Genomic DNA, 17,561 nt, shown 5'->3' on the forward strand with positions numbered 1-17,561 from the left:
TACCAATTGGTGTTAGTTGGATATTGATCTTTAAAATTGTATACGTCAGGGAACTTTTGCAAATTTCTGAACAAACTTCAAGGATCCTTCAAAGATGACTTGGTTTGACGTGTTTAAATGGACACTGCCATTAAGCTGTATATTTCAGTTATTTATTTAAGAATGATTACAGCCCATTTCAGTGGTTGTTTAGTTGGCTGAGATACAGCTAACCGTAACACTTAGCACAGCTGGACACTTTTAGTGAATTTTATAAATGTTTATCTTTCTCAAGCCTTTTAGTGTTGTTGGAAAATCAGTTTTTTATGTCCGTAACAAAATAACCATGTGTTCAATGTTTTGAAAACACAAACAAACTTCCTTTCTCTAGCCCCATTTTAGTTTCTTCAATTAGCTCATAATGTTTTAAAGATGTAAGCTCTATGAATGAAGTGAAGGTAGAGGCCAATAAAGGATACTGACTCAATCCTTAAAGGGACAGTCCACCCAAAAGTAAAAAAGTAATCATTAACATTTATTTGAGACGACTGGCCGAGCCGCTCATATAAACAAAGCAATGTTTTGATAGCAATTATTTACTTTTTCTAAAAAGAATCAACATACAAATGTCTTCCTTGTAGACAATTCTGTTCTGAGAGAAGAGAGGAAAAGTCTTTTAACATTGACAAAAGTACACTTCACATTCTTAGCAAAATATTATCTGACAAGCTGTTATCGCAAGTGGACATGGCACGATACAAAACAATCGTTCATAATAACATCTACTCGAAAGTAATCATAGGAAATAAATAGATGGCAAGGCAAAACTTGCACAACAGAATGGAAGCTTTAGACTGGTACTAGTAAAAATCGGGAAATGTCTATTCATTGCCCCCCACTGCTGTTTCATCGCACACGTACTAGTTACCCAGTTTCATCATTCAAATTGGGGTAAACATTCCACAATTCTCAGAAACGTCCCAACAGAGAGTGTGAACCAGAGCCAAACCTGCATGTCTTACTGCGCATACACAAAATCACCATTTTAGCAAGCTTCTCAATTATTCCCCTTGCAGTCCTGACAATTTCCTTGTTTATTTGAACATGATTTCATTTGTAAATTTACAGGGCATGTTACCCCCAGCACACACAATCATCCGAATGATTTTTTAGAGGTCGGCCGCATAGATAAACACTTCAGAGGTCTACTGCTGGGCTACTTTAAAAGTCCAGATGTATGAGGCTCTGATAAACTGAGAATGACATTCACAGGGGTCACTGAAACTCTACAGCAGGCCTCGAAGTGTGAATTTTAGGTTCAGGGCTGGTGAACATATGATGAACTTCCATCCTGAAATGAATATATCCCAATTTTAGTCTCCTAGCTGGCTGGAAAGGCATTTTAGGAGAGTCAAAGCATATGTACGCATGTATGTTTCATTACAATTGGTGAAGTTACATAACCTTGATTACAAATTGCTGGAATTTTGTTGCAAATTATGAAGAAACATCTTTTTAATTTATGGTCTGACTTTAAAAAAAGTATACATAATCATTGTAAACATTTTCGTTTTTAAATGCAAAACTTTTCTGTTTACATCAAATTACTCAACAATTTAAGTCTTTCAAAACCAACCCGATAACAATCCAAAAATGAATGAGTGGCAGCAGGCCGCTTTACGCTTAACAAGACACTTTAAAAACAAAGTGAAATCTATCAAGTGCTTTAGAAAGCAAAGACGTCATCAAACAAGGCTTTAAAATCAACGTAATCCCTCACAAACAACGCTTTTATGACGTGTGTAAATAAACAAGCGCAGGGGTCTATTTGCCCGTTTGGACGTTACGACGGCGTAGCTTGACCTGTCATTGATGTTTGTTTGGGTTTTCATGATGATGTGTTGGATTGAAAAAGGTTTATTTTGTAGTGTGGTTAGCGGCCACAGGGGCCAGTCATGACAGCTGTGTTCTGTAGCTCATGTGGGTTTAATAGATGTTAGTCTTTTCAGCTCTGCGTGAGACTGGTTCCAGGCAAATGTCACACATCTCCAAGAGGAAATGAGAGTCAGGGCCAGGAGGACATTAAATTAATCCCTTCGAAAAAAATGGGATTATTACTCGAGTTTTAGTGAAGGGAGAGTAACCAAAACAGGCCATATTGAAACATACAAACAAGCATTGTGGTGGAGAGTTGTCATGAAACCTTGTTTTTGTATATTTTGTTTTGTATTACACCGACACATTATACACAATATTATTATGACTATTATTATTGAGAATTCAAGTCTTATTACTTGTATTTTCCCTAATGGAAATTACCATGGTTTATTATATTAAAAATGGACATTCATTCTTTCATTCATTCAAATGATTAATTCATTCATTGGTACGATTCACTTTCTCGTTTATTCATTTGATTGACTCATTCATTCATTCATACGATTCATTCATTCACTCATTCAGTTTTATGATTCGTGTAGCGCAGATTATAATGACAAGATAAATATTGTAATGTACTTTACTTCTAAATTTAATATAAAAAAATTGCCTGATGTATCTAATCAATATAAGTAAATCAAAACGTTTTGTTTAAGCTCGTATTTCTTTGACTGCTATAGCTTATTCTCATCTGAGTGACATCTAAGTGATGTGTCGATGTTTTCCTGATTCCATATGCCGTTCGCAGTGCCCTTCGAACTGAACATGTTCTCTTCCTTCGGATTGGAATCTCACTTAAGATTGCAGAATACCCTGTGAAGTCCACTTCGCAGTCCACTTACGGCCAAATGTAACGCACCTACTCACTCATTTATTCATTCGATTCACTAATTAATTCACTCACTCATTCATTTATTCATACCCTCTTTCATTCATTTAAATGATTCATTCATTCATTGGTGCAACTCATTCATTCATTCCTATTCACTCACTCACTCACTCACTCATTCAAACAATCACTCCCTTTTTTTTATTTTATTTGTTTAATTGTTATTTCGCTTTCTTCAAAATACTATGATACTATTGTATTGTGAACCCGGTATCGTGTATCATACAGAATCTTCAGCTGAGTGCACTGTTACATCCCTAAGTGACAACATGAATAAAACCCTGTTCTTGACTCACATGACTCTAAACGTCATGCAGTGTGATGAACTGATGCCTCTGTGGTTTACAATGGACTGCTGTGATAACATCCTTTGGGAAAAAACTACCGCTTACACAAGTCCTTGCTTCAGAAGACACAGGGCTTTTCGCTTACGTCATTTCAAAGAACGCCCTTGGTTATTTAAAACCCACTTACGTACACTAAATCAATTCAATCCGTCTTTTATATCCCTTTAACTATAATAGCGTTTTCATTGTAATAGCAGCGTACGAACACTTTAAGAAATGTATTTTTGCGACATGTTGTGCTACACGGGGGAAAGGGAGCGATTTGGCCCATCTTAAGCAATCTTCTGAGATCTACTGCACAACGATCCGGATCACTCCTCCACTGTGTTGGAGCATGTGTGTTTGTGCTTGTTTTGTGTGTTAAGATGTTCAACACTTCACAGATCAGCGAGGCTATTCTAAATCCGTGTAAACTGTTCCTTTTGCTCTTTTTTCCTCCTGTCTCCTCTAATTGTGATTGCACAAATATGAAAGGAAGAAACCTTTTCTCTGCATTCAGCAATTTGGCACACATTCCTGTGACTGTTTAACAAGCCAACACAGCCTCGCAAAGCTCGGAACGCAGTGAAAGTGTCCACATGAAACCATTTCTATTCAACGCTGCCCATCTCCTTGAAGTGCTTATAAACATGTCTACACATTTTTCATTGGGCCTGTGATCGGTGCTGGACATTCTTCCAGAACTTCCTCATCGCTCTACAGAAGTGACATGTTCACTCAATTGTTTTCTTTTATAGGCTTGTGGGAGCTCTGAGTAGGTCCACTCAAAGTGTAACCGGACCAAACGGCATCCAGCTCATGGCATTTCATCTCCACGTGGCTCTGATCACAGCTGGTCAAGAGTGTGGACTTTCTAAAAAGCAAACACATTAAGAAACATTGTGGAACGGGCAAGCACACCGCAGATATCAGTTTACCAAACAGACACAAAAAAAGAGAAACAAAGTTAGCGTTTTCTATCTGAGATTGTGAGGGAATGTTTGATTCTTGATTGCTTGTCCCTCTGCTTGGCCCAGCTTGATGATTTTGGAGAATGTCATGTCAGGGATGAACATAGGAAGGTCATGCTGACACAAACAGTACCAAATTTTATTAAAGTCCGTTTAAGGAAGTCGTGCCAATCTTATTTCTTTGAATGGTGGAAAAATTCCACATAATGCTTGATTTTATTAATTTTAATTACGGTTTTTAAAAATGTATGTGTATGTTATATATTACGAAATGTTTTTTTGAACCTCTCCTTGAAAAGCCACACAATTTCAAATGGGCCCTAAATTAAGTAGTTATTTTTATGGGATTGGCTGTGGTTCCAGCGAGTATCAGGCTTGTGCAAATTATAAAAAATCAAAGAGGCAGGAGAAGAGAGACGGACAGATAAAGAGCTGCAAAAAATGACGGTCCAGAATCAAATTCATTTTACGCTCTCCTGATTTCACTCACATGATGGAACAACTGTGATAATTATACAAAACATCCTGAGCAAACAGTCTAGGGTGCCAGTACACTTACACAATGAAACAGCGACATTCCTCATCTTCACCATACTTCTGCTGCTAAAATGTTATGGTAACATTGCCTTCAGATCTCATCAATAAAAGAGCCAATAGAAAAAGTGTCGACTAGCCTGTCTGCTTCAGCTCATAACTTCAAATCTAATTTAAAAATGAAAGCTCACTGTCACTGTTTTTTAACTAGCAAACTTTAAATGGGAGATTTAACACTGATTCATGCATTCTGACTTTACAATGTTAAACGTGCTGTCTTCTCATACTTGACATGGTCAACTGGTTAAAAAACAAGTTGGATGAATTACATAGTATTTCTGTGCTCGATACACTCCCCAAAGGTTATGTGGCGAGCAGGTCAAGGACCAATCAACGTCGCCATGGCAATCACGTAATCACGCCGCACCCCCTGCATGTCATCAGCACCTGAACCTTATCAAGGGCACACCCTTTCAAAGCAGCGGAGAAAGAGGAAGCTGGAGGACTTGTTCTCCTGAATGCCACTTAAGGATCAACTCTGTGTATTCTTTTTACCACAGAATCCAGCGGCTGACGACTAGCAGACACCATCTCTCTATCACCCGGGACTGAACTTTGTACACTCACGGGATTCTCACGGAGTACCCCACGGATGGAGACTGGAGGAGCTATTTCTCCTACCAGCTTTACTGTTTCACTACACTCACGTGTAATAAATCTCCCTCCGGGGTTTGTAAACCTGCAGTACTGTGTCTGTTGTGCTTTCTGCCCGCCAGAGTTGGTGGAGAATGCGGGCGCAGCACAGCACAGTTACTAATTGTGTCTGATATTTCGTCCTCAGGAAACCGCTCTCTCTTCCTCTTTTCTTTTTTCCTCAGGGAAAACGACCAACGAGGATGGAAGAAATTATCCGGCGTCTCAAGGAGATCTCCGCTTGACAGTCTTAGGTCTCTGAACAGATTACCCGCCAGCAGGAGAGAGCTGAACAAGTTCTAGAAATGATGACCACTGCTGTGGCCCAAATTCCACTCCCGGAGATGGAGTAGAGCGTTAGCCCCACCCCGGAGGGGGATTCAGGAATGGCGACCGCAGGAGGGTACCTTGCGGCCAGTCAACAGACCCCCGTTGCTTTCCCCACAGGATGAGCCCATGCCTACCGAGTTGGCGTCTCCCGTGCCGCGTTGTACTGTGTCGCCCAGAGGCAGAGGGAGGAGAAAACTCTACTGGTGGTACCTAAAAGTAAGACTGGCTTCATCATGAAACTGGCCCATGTGCATCCGATGGCAGGACACTTGGGCGCCACCAACACCGCCCAACTGATTCGCGACCGTTTTCACTTGCCTGGACTGAAAACAGAGGTGAAGAGATTTTGCCAGGGTTGTCCGACATGTCAGAGGACGTCCCCGCACCAGCCTCCCCCCAGCTCTCTGATCCCTTTACCCATCATAGAGGTGCCCTTCTTGCGCATTGGTCTGGACTTGGCAGTGCCACTTCCGAGGTCTGCCCGTGGCCATGAACATATCTTTGTGATAGTGGATCGCCCCAGCCCCCCAGATGGCCGCCTTCGGGGCAATAGAACCCCCGGTGGTACACATGGGAGAGCAGCTGTCTTCCCTTCAAAAGACAGAGCTAAATACCCTGGTCCCTCAGTTTTCCGATGTGTTCCAGGAATCGGCCCGGGCAGACTCACGTCATTCAACATGACGTTAGAACACCTCCAGGAATAATCGTTCGGCAGCGGCCCTATCAATTCCCGGAAGCTCGTCGGCTGGCTATTGAGGAGGAAGTGACAAAAATGAGAGAGCTAAACGTGTGTAATAAGATTCATTAAAAGGAAGGAAGGAGGCGGGAACCGGCAAACATTTAAACATTTAATAAAGTAATATAACAGCCGGCGGCCCCTCACGGACGACCGCCGGCGAACAAAACATAAATACAAAACACAAGAACATAAATATAAACTTAACATAAGTTCGGGCCCGGTCCTCTGTCTTCGACGGTCCGGTCGCTCGTTCCTTTTATATGCTCCCCATCTCCTACGTGATTCGAGCCCCGGTCTCGCCCCGCCTACTCTACTACAACGTGATTGAACCATCGCGAAGCCCGTGGTCTAGCCCCATCGTCATGGATCCAAAGCCTGATGGATCACTACGTTATTGTAATGTACAATGTAATGTACCCGCCACGTTCCAACACATGATGGATATTTTGTTGCGGCCGCATCAAGAATACGCTGCTGCATATATTGATGACCTGATCATCCATGCGGGGTGTTGGGAGGAACACTTGATGAGGCTCCGGAAGGTCTTGCTGGAACTTAGAGGGGCAGGGCTGACCGCGAACCCAAGGAAGTGTCACCTGGGTCTAGCAGAGGCTCAATATCTGGTATTTCGAGTCGGACGCGGAATGATCCAACCCCAGCCTAAGAAAGTAGAGGCCATCCAGAAGGTCCTAAGACCCACGATGAAGACCCAGATACATGCCTTCCTTGGGTTAGCCAGCTACTACCGATGTTTCATTCTTGCTTTCTCCACTTAAGCCAGTCCCCTAACCGACCTGACCAAAAGAGGGCAACTGGAGAAAGTCCAGTGGACCGCAGAGGCGGAAAACTCATTCCAGCCCATGAAGCAGGCACTGCCATCCTCATCAGTTCTGGCAAAGGACCAATCAACGTCGCCATGAAAATCACATAATCACGCCGCACCACCTGCACGTCATCAGCACTTGAACCTCATCAAGGGCACACTTTATAAGCGGGGTAGAAAGAGGAAGCTGTAGGACCTCTCCTAAACGCCACTTGATGATTAACTCTGTGTATTCTTTTTACCACAGAATCCAGCGGCTGAAGACTAGCAGACACCATCTCACTATCACCCGGGACTGAACTTTGTACACTCACGGGATTCTCACGAAGTACCCCACGGACGGAGACTGGATGAGCTAATTCTCCTATTTTCCTACCAGCTTTACTGTTTCACTACACTTACATGTAATAAATCTCCCTTCGGGGTTTGTAAACCTGCAGTACTGTGTCTGTTGGGCTTTCTGCACGCCACATTTAGTATAAGTTTCTGAAAGTTTTTTTCGAACATGAAAAACCATTACGTAACAACTTTTCTTAGTCCCTTATCGGGCAATTCTCACGGAAAAGCACTCCCACGGCAAGGCGAAGGAAATAGGCCGCCCAAGGCGAAGGAAGTAAACCGTCCAGTGATAGGAAGACCCGCTATCATCAAGATAGCTGCGCTGTTGGCCTGCAGCTGTAGCTTGTTAGTCTTGCGATAGTGAGAGAATTTGAGGTGTGTTTGATGTTCACGGCATTTCAGTGATGAATGTTATATAGACGGTGGATATAACGCTGGATTTGTAGATCTTTTGAAACAGACAGATTGTGCGTGCCCAGCGTTATAAGATGCCAGACATGAACTACACGCGGTTAGTGAAACTAAGTCATATGTCTGTGTTTTGTTGGCAATCAGCGTGTACGTGCATAATGTAAACAACATGAATTTATAGTGAATCAGCAGTTATGATGCTATGATGTATTGTGTGCTCGTGATTTAGTTCCAACCCCCTGCCCACCCCCAGGAGGTCGTCTGTTTTCATAAATAATTGTACAGCTGTATCTATCTATCTTTTATAAATGTGATCTAAACTAAATACTCTTCGAAGATACAAAGTATGCAAAACTACTCTATACAAGATACTCAAGATAAATATAAGATTTGCAGAAACTGCTCTCCAACTGGACCTTTAACGTGTATGAATCAGCACCAATCTTGGTTGCCGCAGATGAACTGCATGAAATAAAAATTCTGAGCTGCCAGCGAGAGGCGGAAATTAGAAATCTGTAGTACTATATCAAGACAGCAAAGTCATCAAAATATAAGTAATATGTCTATGCACATGTTTGACAGATGTTTTGACAGAAGTCTTTTTAAAGATAACACATTTTGGGACGGAATGGTGGTTATATGAACTTGCATCACGAACGCCACATTTTAAGGACACTTTCAAGTTCAAAATGCTGTAGTTAAAGTGAAAACAAAGTGCACCAGATCAGTGACCATTTTCGTTTTGGACCAGTCATTAAAGCGTTATTAATTTTATTGTTATGAAAGAAGCCATCTTCAGTGAATGTCAACGTGATGGTAAATGCGCACCTCACTAGTTAGACCCACTGCCCCGTGGATCTTAGCGATGTGTCCAAGCAGCGCAGGATTTTTCTTACCCACCCTTCTCAAGATTGACAGGAAAGATGTGATAGAAGGGGGGCTCGCCTGAGCCACGTTCACTAGCACGCTCAGGACAGAATCACTCAGATCACTCTCATTGAGATAGCTGATCAAAGATGGCACCAAAGAAGATAACACCTAAAGAGAAAGAGGAAATAAGACCAGGGGTATAAGGTCTTGTTCATTAAACAATAAAAAATTCTAACACCATTTTCTAACAATAGGTATTAAATAAACAGGTAGATGAAATAAAAATAACTTTCCAATAAACATTTTGTGAGAAAACAGGATTGCAGATGTAGCTAGTTTGTTCCCCACTGTGGGTTTATTGAGCATTAAGAGTACTTACTGTATGCACTTCTATTTTTATTTTGATATTTCCCTTACAACAACTTGTGTAACAGGGTTGAAAGCTATTAGTACCAAAATTATACTTTAAAAGCAACAATAACAAAAAAATTGTACAACGCTTATGACAAAAACTTATGACACACTCTCTTTCAAACACAGGTCCCTTATGGTTCTGATCCTGCTGTGTAAAGAACTATCGCTCTCTGATTGGTTGATTCCAGAGCCACCCATCCATCCCATAAACAAGTCCTTTGGTCCTACAGCACATGGGCTTTCAAAGACAAAAATGATGGAGATAGTTACAAAAAGAAAAAGAGAGAGAAAAACTTAAGGAAATTTATAGTCATCATCCCGAGTTCATCTGAATTTATAGATGTGTTAAAAGAAATCAGAGATAATCTTAAATCAGACCTCATACACAGTCACAGACTACAGAAAACACACAGTAGATCATTGGTGAAATCTAGCCTGACATTCAGCCCTGACAACCAGTGCTGACTTCAATGAAACAGCCTGAGAAGAAAGGCGTGAGTCAGTCGGCCTCTGTTCTTCAGCACGAAATTAATCTAACAACACCCTTTTAGCAGGATTTTTTTTTCTCTGGTAAAACCCTTCAAGTTTGAATTTGCAGAGGTCTAGGACGGGCTGGGAGAGCAGCAGACACACACTATGACTGTCCTGTGAGGAGCAGCCACTGCGAAAATCAAGGGCTAATGCCACCAAAATCCTGTTTTCTTCCAATTCACTGTATAAACCAGAAATTTTACGACAGATATAAACTGTTTATATTTATGTCTGATTATAAATTATAAACTGGACAAACAATTAAATAATACTTGTTATTCTACTGTACATGTCAAGCCTAGTGGGAAGAGGAAAATCAAAAGATTTCAAAACCATCACATATATGAAGTTTATGTTAATCTCTGTTAAGTGGTGACATTGTTGTAACATTAGCGATTTATGTAGTCATTTGCCTTCAGTTCATATTCATATATTTGTATTTTTAAAAATCTGTAACTATAATTTTAACATTTAGTCATTTACAGATTAGTTTCTCCCGCGCACTTTACCTCCATCACTTTATCAGCCTTTATCGCTTTCACAAACACTGTTTCCTTTTTCCAAATCTCCCTTTATGTGGAAAAAACAGAATAACTCAATATAAAATAATGTCTCATATGCTTCTCTTTAACAAAGCGCTCTATAAATGTGTTAATCCAGTGTTGTGTTTGTGCTTGTTAATATCTCATGACTAATGCATTCTTCACGTCTGGCTCATATGCTATTTGCAACCCCATCACCCCCCTAAAAAACATATCTAAATGCAGGAAGCCCGGATGACACTTGCTGCCAAAATCCTGCCTCCCCGTTTTCTCTTCCAGTAAATCTCTCTTTACTCAGAGGCATGTGGAAATGTTGTTTCGACACGCTTTCTGATATTTCAACACTCGATGAAATGCATTTTACAGGTTTGATGCTGCCACAGGTGTCCACCACCAAACTGTCTGACCATGCAGACTTTTGTTAAAACAACCGCTCAATCACTCACTCTATACCTCTCCACTCGTCCAATCCAAATTCTTTCTCTGTTACCCAGAATAAGTGACCTTGACTCGTTTGTATCCCTACATCCCTCGTTCATTCTGTCATGTGCTCGTCCGTCCGTCCCTCCCTCACTCACCAGGGGATGAAGGTCAGAGATCATCTGGAGCAGTCGGAGCAGATGCTGTCTGCCGGTCTGATCCAGCTGTGACATCAACGCCATCAGCTCACGGATGCGCTGGTGGATGGGCTCTGATTGCCGTGGATACACAGATGGCAGCACCTTCAACAGCATGAAGTTACCTATCAAACAAATAAACAACCAATTCAATTCAGAGCATAACTAACAGTGCTTTTTAAAGCTAAACTTTTTATATGATCATTCCAACTGTTTTGTAGATAATTTTATATATGAATAGTATAACACGGTATTCATGTGAAAGTACCATTTGCTATGGTGTCACTTGTCGTTTCATATTTTAGGTCACAGTCAAACACGCAAGGAATGACGAATTAAACCTCCATCATCATGTTGACTAGGACTCAAAATGTGCATGCCATTTCCCCATGAAAGAAGTGTGGGAGCTGATTCATTGTTGACTTCAAAACAACAACAATGTAGCATTGTGTTGTTGTTCACATTTTATTGTCCTTAGTTCCCTCATTTACTTTCTATCAGGCAGTTTTCTCTGCAGAGACATGTGGCAAACACGATCCCAGCACGAAATGAGGGAAGCAAATAAAATACCAAGAAAATGAGATGAAAACCCAGAAAGAATAAACAAACAAAAGAATAAAAGAATGAATGAAAGCCTACAGTGTTAATGCTGTGCGCACATGCAGTACATTTACATTTATGCATTTGGCAGACGCTTTTATCCAAAGCATCTTACATTGCAATATCTTATACATTTATACATAGGTATGTGCAATCCCCTGGGATCTATCCCAAAACCTGCGTTGAAACTCAATGCTCTTACCACTGAGCTACAGGAAAGCGGATTGTTCTAAAGGTGAGCAGTGAGCACATTCTCGTAGTTTGGACACAATAAGTTTACACTGGAGCACTGTGAGATAATAAACATGTGTGGGAACAGGAAGTGAAAAGAGACCTTTCAGCAACACGTGTCAGATCATAACATGAATGACAGAAGGACCAATAAAATGATCAATCAGTGACCTATGATGTGTGATTGTTATCATGTGTCTGTGTCATGTTTTAAAGACATTTCTGGAAAACTTCTTGACTGGTTTGTTCTAGTCTCTGTGTGTTTAATTGGAAAACAGGATTTGTTTCAGCTCATAAGAGTTTGCTGTATCATGATGACATACTCAGGCAGAACCCCATTTTTCCATTTTGAGTGAATACCTTTGAATACCTTGAGTGAGGGATACCTTTAACTTTTTGAGTATAGACACAGACATCAAATTACAAAAGTTTCAGATAATTGTTTTTAAATCAGGTAAAATTTAAATAATAAACAGAATTAAAGAAAAATAAATTATTTCAAAATACAATTGAGATATTTGCCAAGCTGTTTTAAGTTTTAAGCACAACCTTAAAGAGTATAAGCCACGCGTTTTAGCAGTGAAGGTCTGGTCATGTTTTCAAGGTCTGGTCACACTGACATTACATGAAACATGTAAATGATATGCTTTTAGTTTACATTGACTGGATATTACAATCTGTCTTTTACCATGTTGACGTGTGTCAAGCATTCCCACAGTAAATTTTATAAACTACTGTGACCTGTGGAAAAAGAAAGAAAGCGACGCAGCCAGTGTTTTAGACTCAGGCTACCCATTACATTACATTTAGGTATTTGGCAAACGCTTTTATTCAAAGCGACTTACATTGTTTTATCCTATACATTTTACATAGGTATTTGCAATACCCTGGGATCGAACCCACAATCTTGCGTTGTTAACACAATGCTCTTACCACTGAGCTACAGAAAAGCACTGTAGCTCAGTAGCTCACTGTACCCATGACATTTCTATGACAAAACAGTTATGAAACACTAAAAATCTAGATACTCACATCGTGCTCTTTCAAAGTTCAAATTGACCTCGACATGGGCTTCTGTCATAAGCAAATCTGGCCTTCCTTCATTTGATTGGCCACCTCCATTTGATTGATTAGCGCTTTTAGAACGCTGAGGTAGACCATATCTGAGATCAGTCATAGTGTCAGGGCCTGCCTATCTTGTTCATGCTTTTTCTAGTCTGGTGGTAGGATCCGGACAGTCCCATGTTTTGTGTCGGAGCACGTGGCCATTGTTTGTTTTGGTGTGCCATATGCTCTCCTGTCTGGTGTCTTGACCCGCCCCCTCGTTTCCTTATTAAATATCTTGTTTTGTTTCATGCCCCTTTTATTGCCCTTACGTTTTCTGTACTGTGCTTGTTTGTTTTGCAATTCTTATCAAATCAAGTTTTGAATTAATGAGTCTAGTTTATTCAAAACAGGCAAGTATATTGTTAAAAGGCAAGTATATATTGTTGTTGTTTATTGTCCTAGTTCAGTTTTGTTTTAGTCCCTCGTGGGTTTTATTTTTCTTTGTTTATTGTAAATAAAGTCTCTGTGTAACTGCTGCCTGCGTTTGGGCTCTGTCTCCACACCTTGACACAGACGTTTTCTACATTATTGGCAGCACTTCATTCAGTTTGCTCTGTTTTTCGCAACATTTATTACACACCATGGAAAAATGGCGGAGCGTATACACCGTATTTCTGCTCATACCGTGCACTACACAAGTGGGTATACACAATGCTGCCTGGTACAGAAATACCCTCGGCTACACCACTGTCGGATTTTGTGGAATGGACCACACGGACCGGGTAACATTAAAAGCAAACTTGACAGGAAAAATGTTATAGAAGTGTGGCCCCTTCAGACAATAACTATAAACCATGGCACCCAACCTCCCTTTACCTGTTATACAGCAGATGTTATTTAGTAAGGCATTATAATTGAAAAAACTGAAAAAATTGAAGAGCACTGCACAGACGTTGATAGATTAGTTTTTTGGTCCGGCTGTCACTAACTTGCTGATTTATTTCTCATGAACAATTTTCACTGCTCATCCACATCTGCAGTAAAAATGGCAGTAGATCATAAACTAAATATGGCAGAAAACTCCCAGATCTTTAGAGAATCACCTAATCTCTGTTCTGGCAAGCTACGTAAATCAGGGCGGTCAGTTGGCAAACATAATTCTGTATGTGAGATGTTTCGTCTGGCTCGGGAGAGACATTGAGTCGAGCAGAAGACCTGCCCACCTGTTTCCACACGCACAGCGGGTTATGTTAATGAAGGATTAGTGCTACACACAACCTCTCCGAATGATACAGCGGGGAATACATGACTGATATCCACACATGACATGTCACATAATCTTTGCCAGGTACTTTGGCAAAAAGAACATTTTCTTTCCGTTTTTGAGGAATTTCATTCTTTGAAGAGATAAGCTTAATGCAAGTGAGTCAATGAAATTGACAATAAAAATTCCAGAGAGAAGTTTTTCACATATGTGACCCTTGTTCCTGTACAGAAATACTGTCTGTTTCTCCAAAACACAGCTGATCTCTGACAGCGTGTTATTACTGAAGTCTCATGTACAGTACTTGTACGGTCCCCAGTGAGATAAACACACTTGTGTTCTACTTTAATGGGAGGAGAAGATAGTGTTGGGAAGCTCATTTTCACAATCCAGCTGCTTCAAATGTTTTTTTTATATTTTATAGGATACCATCAATATAAAAAAGTTGATTCCAAATTATTTTTAACACAGTGTCTATATTGAGCCAACTTTAGATGTGTATTAGAACACATCATCTATGTCGAGGTTCATATCAGATGTATTCACATTTTTGGATTAGGTTTTAATTTCCCTGTATCTGGCAGGCTTAAAACCTTTGTATTAGATCAGTGTTTGAGTGACGGATGAATGTAAATTATCTTGCATTGAAGATGAAGCACAAGTAGGCTACCTTAAAGGGATAGTTCACCCAAAAAAGAAAATTCTGTCCTCATTTACTCACATTAAGGTTGTTGCAAATCTGTATAAATTTCATAAAGGAAGATATTTGGAAGTATATATGTCAGTAACCAAGCAGATCTCATCCCCCATTGACTCCCATAGTATTTATTTTCCCTATTATGGAAGTAAATGGGGGATGAGATGTGTTTGGTGACTGACATTTTCCAAATATTTTTCTGTGTGTTTAGCAGAACATACAAATGTATATAAATTTGTAACAACCTGAGGGCAATACAAATGAGGACTGAATTTATTTTTGGGTGAACCATCCCTTTAAATAAAAGAATAGGCACCCATTGTAACCTACAGTGAATCTGAATAATCTTTATTCAGAAAGTACAGTTTTGAATATTATCTTTTAAGTCCAGAATGAAGAATTAATTCAGAAATGTCTTTATTAGTGTTTCTATTGATCTATCAGATTTCAGTTGACGGTTGACCAGAGTTGATGATTTTTGCAGAGATGATCAGTTGTCAGGCTCCTCTCTGTCCTGAAGGGCTGTTTAACTTTTCACCAGCACATGCTTACTGCCTCATATGTCTTCTTCAGAAGCTTCCTGACTGCATGAGGAGATGTGACGTTGTACTTCATACGATTCAGTGAAATTCTTAAGCAATTACATGTAGAGAACTAAATTTTTGCTATTGATGCTTAAATAAAGTATTAAATATGGTAACACTTATTGGGATGGTTTCCCTGACAAGAATTAAAATTAGCCCTAGATTAAACTGAAAACAGCTTGCAATGACATTATTCAAAGAGGTCCTATTTTGTCCTTCTAGTCTCTATTTGTGTTTTTGATGTACTAAACAATCAATGTTCTTGTTCATTTTCAAAAAATGCTTTATATAGTACATATTTCACCTGTGTTTTACACCGTCATCTCGTTTTACACCGCCTGTTTCTCAGAAAACAGGCTGTTGAGTACCGGTTCTATGAAGTCCCTTTTACCGAAACGTTCTGATTGGTCAAGCCAGTCTTTTGTGATTGGTCTACTGCTTAGAGTGTGTGTTGAGATGTCCCGCCCATTACCCAATCCGTGTTCCAGGGGCAGGGTCAATATAAATTTTTGTATAAGTCCCGCCTTTAATAGACAATTCAGAGAGCTTCAGAGCACAAACAGCACAATTGGCATTCAGGATGAAATATCCTTTTAAATCCTGAACTCAGATTGCGATATCACATGATACATAACAATAATTGATACAGAGGAGATTACAGAATAATATCCAGGTGTTCATTTTCATATTTCTTCTGTAAAGTGCTCCACCAACGTGTTGGGTTGTATGTGTTTCTGCAGTGAAGATTAGAGGAGCTCATTGTGGTCAATGATGGTGTAGGTGCTGATGGAATTTAACATCACCAGCACTTTTCAATCAAAGGTGACAGATTGATGGCAGCATTAGTCAAAGCTGACCTTCCCTTGTGTTTCCTCCGGAGACAACGAGAGCAGTCATTCCCATTTGTACTGTCTCGTACTTCTGGCTGATTTCACATTTAAGACGCCTCTGCACTTTTTCCATCAGGCAACGAGACTACAGCAGGGAATCAAATTTGCGGGACAATCACATATTTTCGTGTTGTGTTGATAAGCAAAATACTGACTGTTAATGGGCTGATGATTAATGCAAAGCCCACATTTTTGACAGATTTGTTGCCACGCTAACTTTGGGCCAGGCCTGGCTGACATAAGCGAAAACATCCATCCGTTGCCATTAAAAAGCGCTTTATCTTGCAGACACAATAAAGTTGACCTCCAGCAGATACATGGCCGTGAATCCGTTTCCATAAACCTCCATTCACGTTCATGACAGGCCCACAAAATATATCATTCCTCCTCCTGCCCCAGAGGGTCTCACAAAAAAGAGTTTAGAGGGCGCAAAATTATTTCCAGTTGGGAGTGGAATCTGTTTCTGGGGAAATGAGTGTGACTGTGAAAGTGGCGTCTCTTATCGGGCAATGAAGTGACAGCAAGTTTCCATGACCCCCAGTCCGGCATCCCCCAGAACTCAAAAACGGCATCCAAAATCATCCTGACAAGCAGGGGGTAGATTCACAATCCTCAATAATAAGTCATCACAAACAAAGAGCGTTTTGTGGATGCTTCGTTCCCGATACAAATTTAATAATTTGTAATATCTGTAATGTAAAGCAGAAGAGAACCAGGACGAGTCCAATCTTTCTCCATAACACACACAATACAACACAGCATCAGTTAGGCCGCCCATAACTTGGTTTACCCAAATGGGACATATTCGTGGATGAACAGCCCTGCTGGTCCTGGAACAACATTTCAACCAACCAATGATATTGAGGAGCCAACACTGGCAGCATCATGATCTGGATTGTGTGTTTCTACTAGAAAAGGGGTTGGGGTTAGAATTAAGGTAAAATGAAGGGCAAGAAATAGGATTGACAACATGACTTGATTCTAACAAGAGCTGAAGTCAGAATTTGGGGATAAGGTACAGGGTTAGAGGTTTTAAGACCACCCCGGTTAACCCCTCCAGTCTCACTGGAATTTGGGCACATTTGTTTGTAATGTTTAGCATTAGGGATAAGATTGTGTCTATGTTTATTTGAACATTCTAGAAACAACATGCAAAGTCGATCCAGAATCATTTCGTTCTTGGCTCAATACAGTTACAAAACACATGTACTGTATAAGACTTTTGGGCGTAAAATAAAAGACGTATGCAAAAGTATTGAAAAATAAAAACGTGAAAGGGCTTACTAACTAAAAATAGGGGTA

At 40.3% G+C, this 17,561-nt stretch overlaps 1 protein-coding gene across 4 annotated transcripts in view; it reads right to left on the reverse strand.

Annotated features, from left to right (window-relative positions):
• The window catches only part of veph1 (ventricular zone expressed PH domain-containing 1), a 91,730-nt gene that overhangs the window by 51,351 nt on the left and 22,818 nt on the right, over positions 1 to 17,561 (reverse strand). For all 4 annotated transcript variants that reach the window (XR_008908774.1, XM_056765491.1, XM_056765495.1 and 1 more), the window contains 2 exons: positions 10,908 to 11,071; positions 8,801 to 9,010 (listed from right to left, as the gene is read on the reverse strand). Coding sequence is in view for 3 of the 4 variants with exons in the window: in XM_056765491.1 (XP_056621469.1) it covers positions 8,801 to 9,010; positions 10,908 to 11,071 (374 nt within the window). In the remaining variant the exon portion in view is untranslated. The remainder of the gene's footprint in view (positions 1 to 8,800; positions 9,011 to 10,907; positions 11,072 to 17,561) is intronic.

Source organism: Triplophysa dalaica, chromosome 14, assembly GCF_015846415.1.
Source record: "Triplophysa dalaica isolate WHDGS20190420 chromosome 14, ASM1584641v1, whole genome shotgun sequence".
Classification (NCBI taxonomy): domain Eukaryota; kingdom Metazoa; phylum Chordata; class Actinopteri; order Cypriniformes; family Nemacheilidae; genus Triplophysa; species Triplophysa dalaica.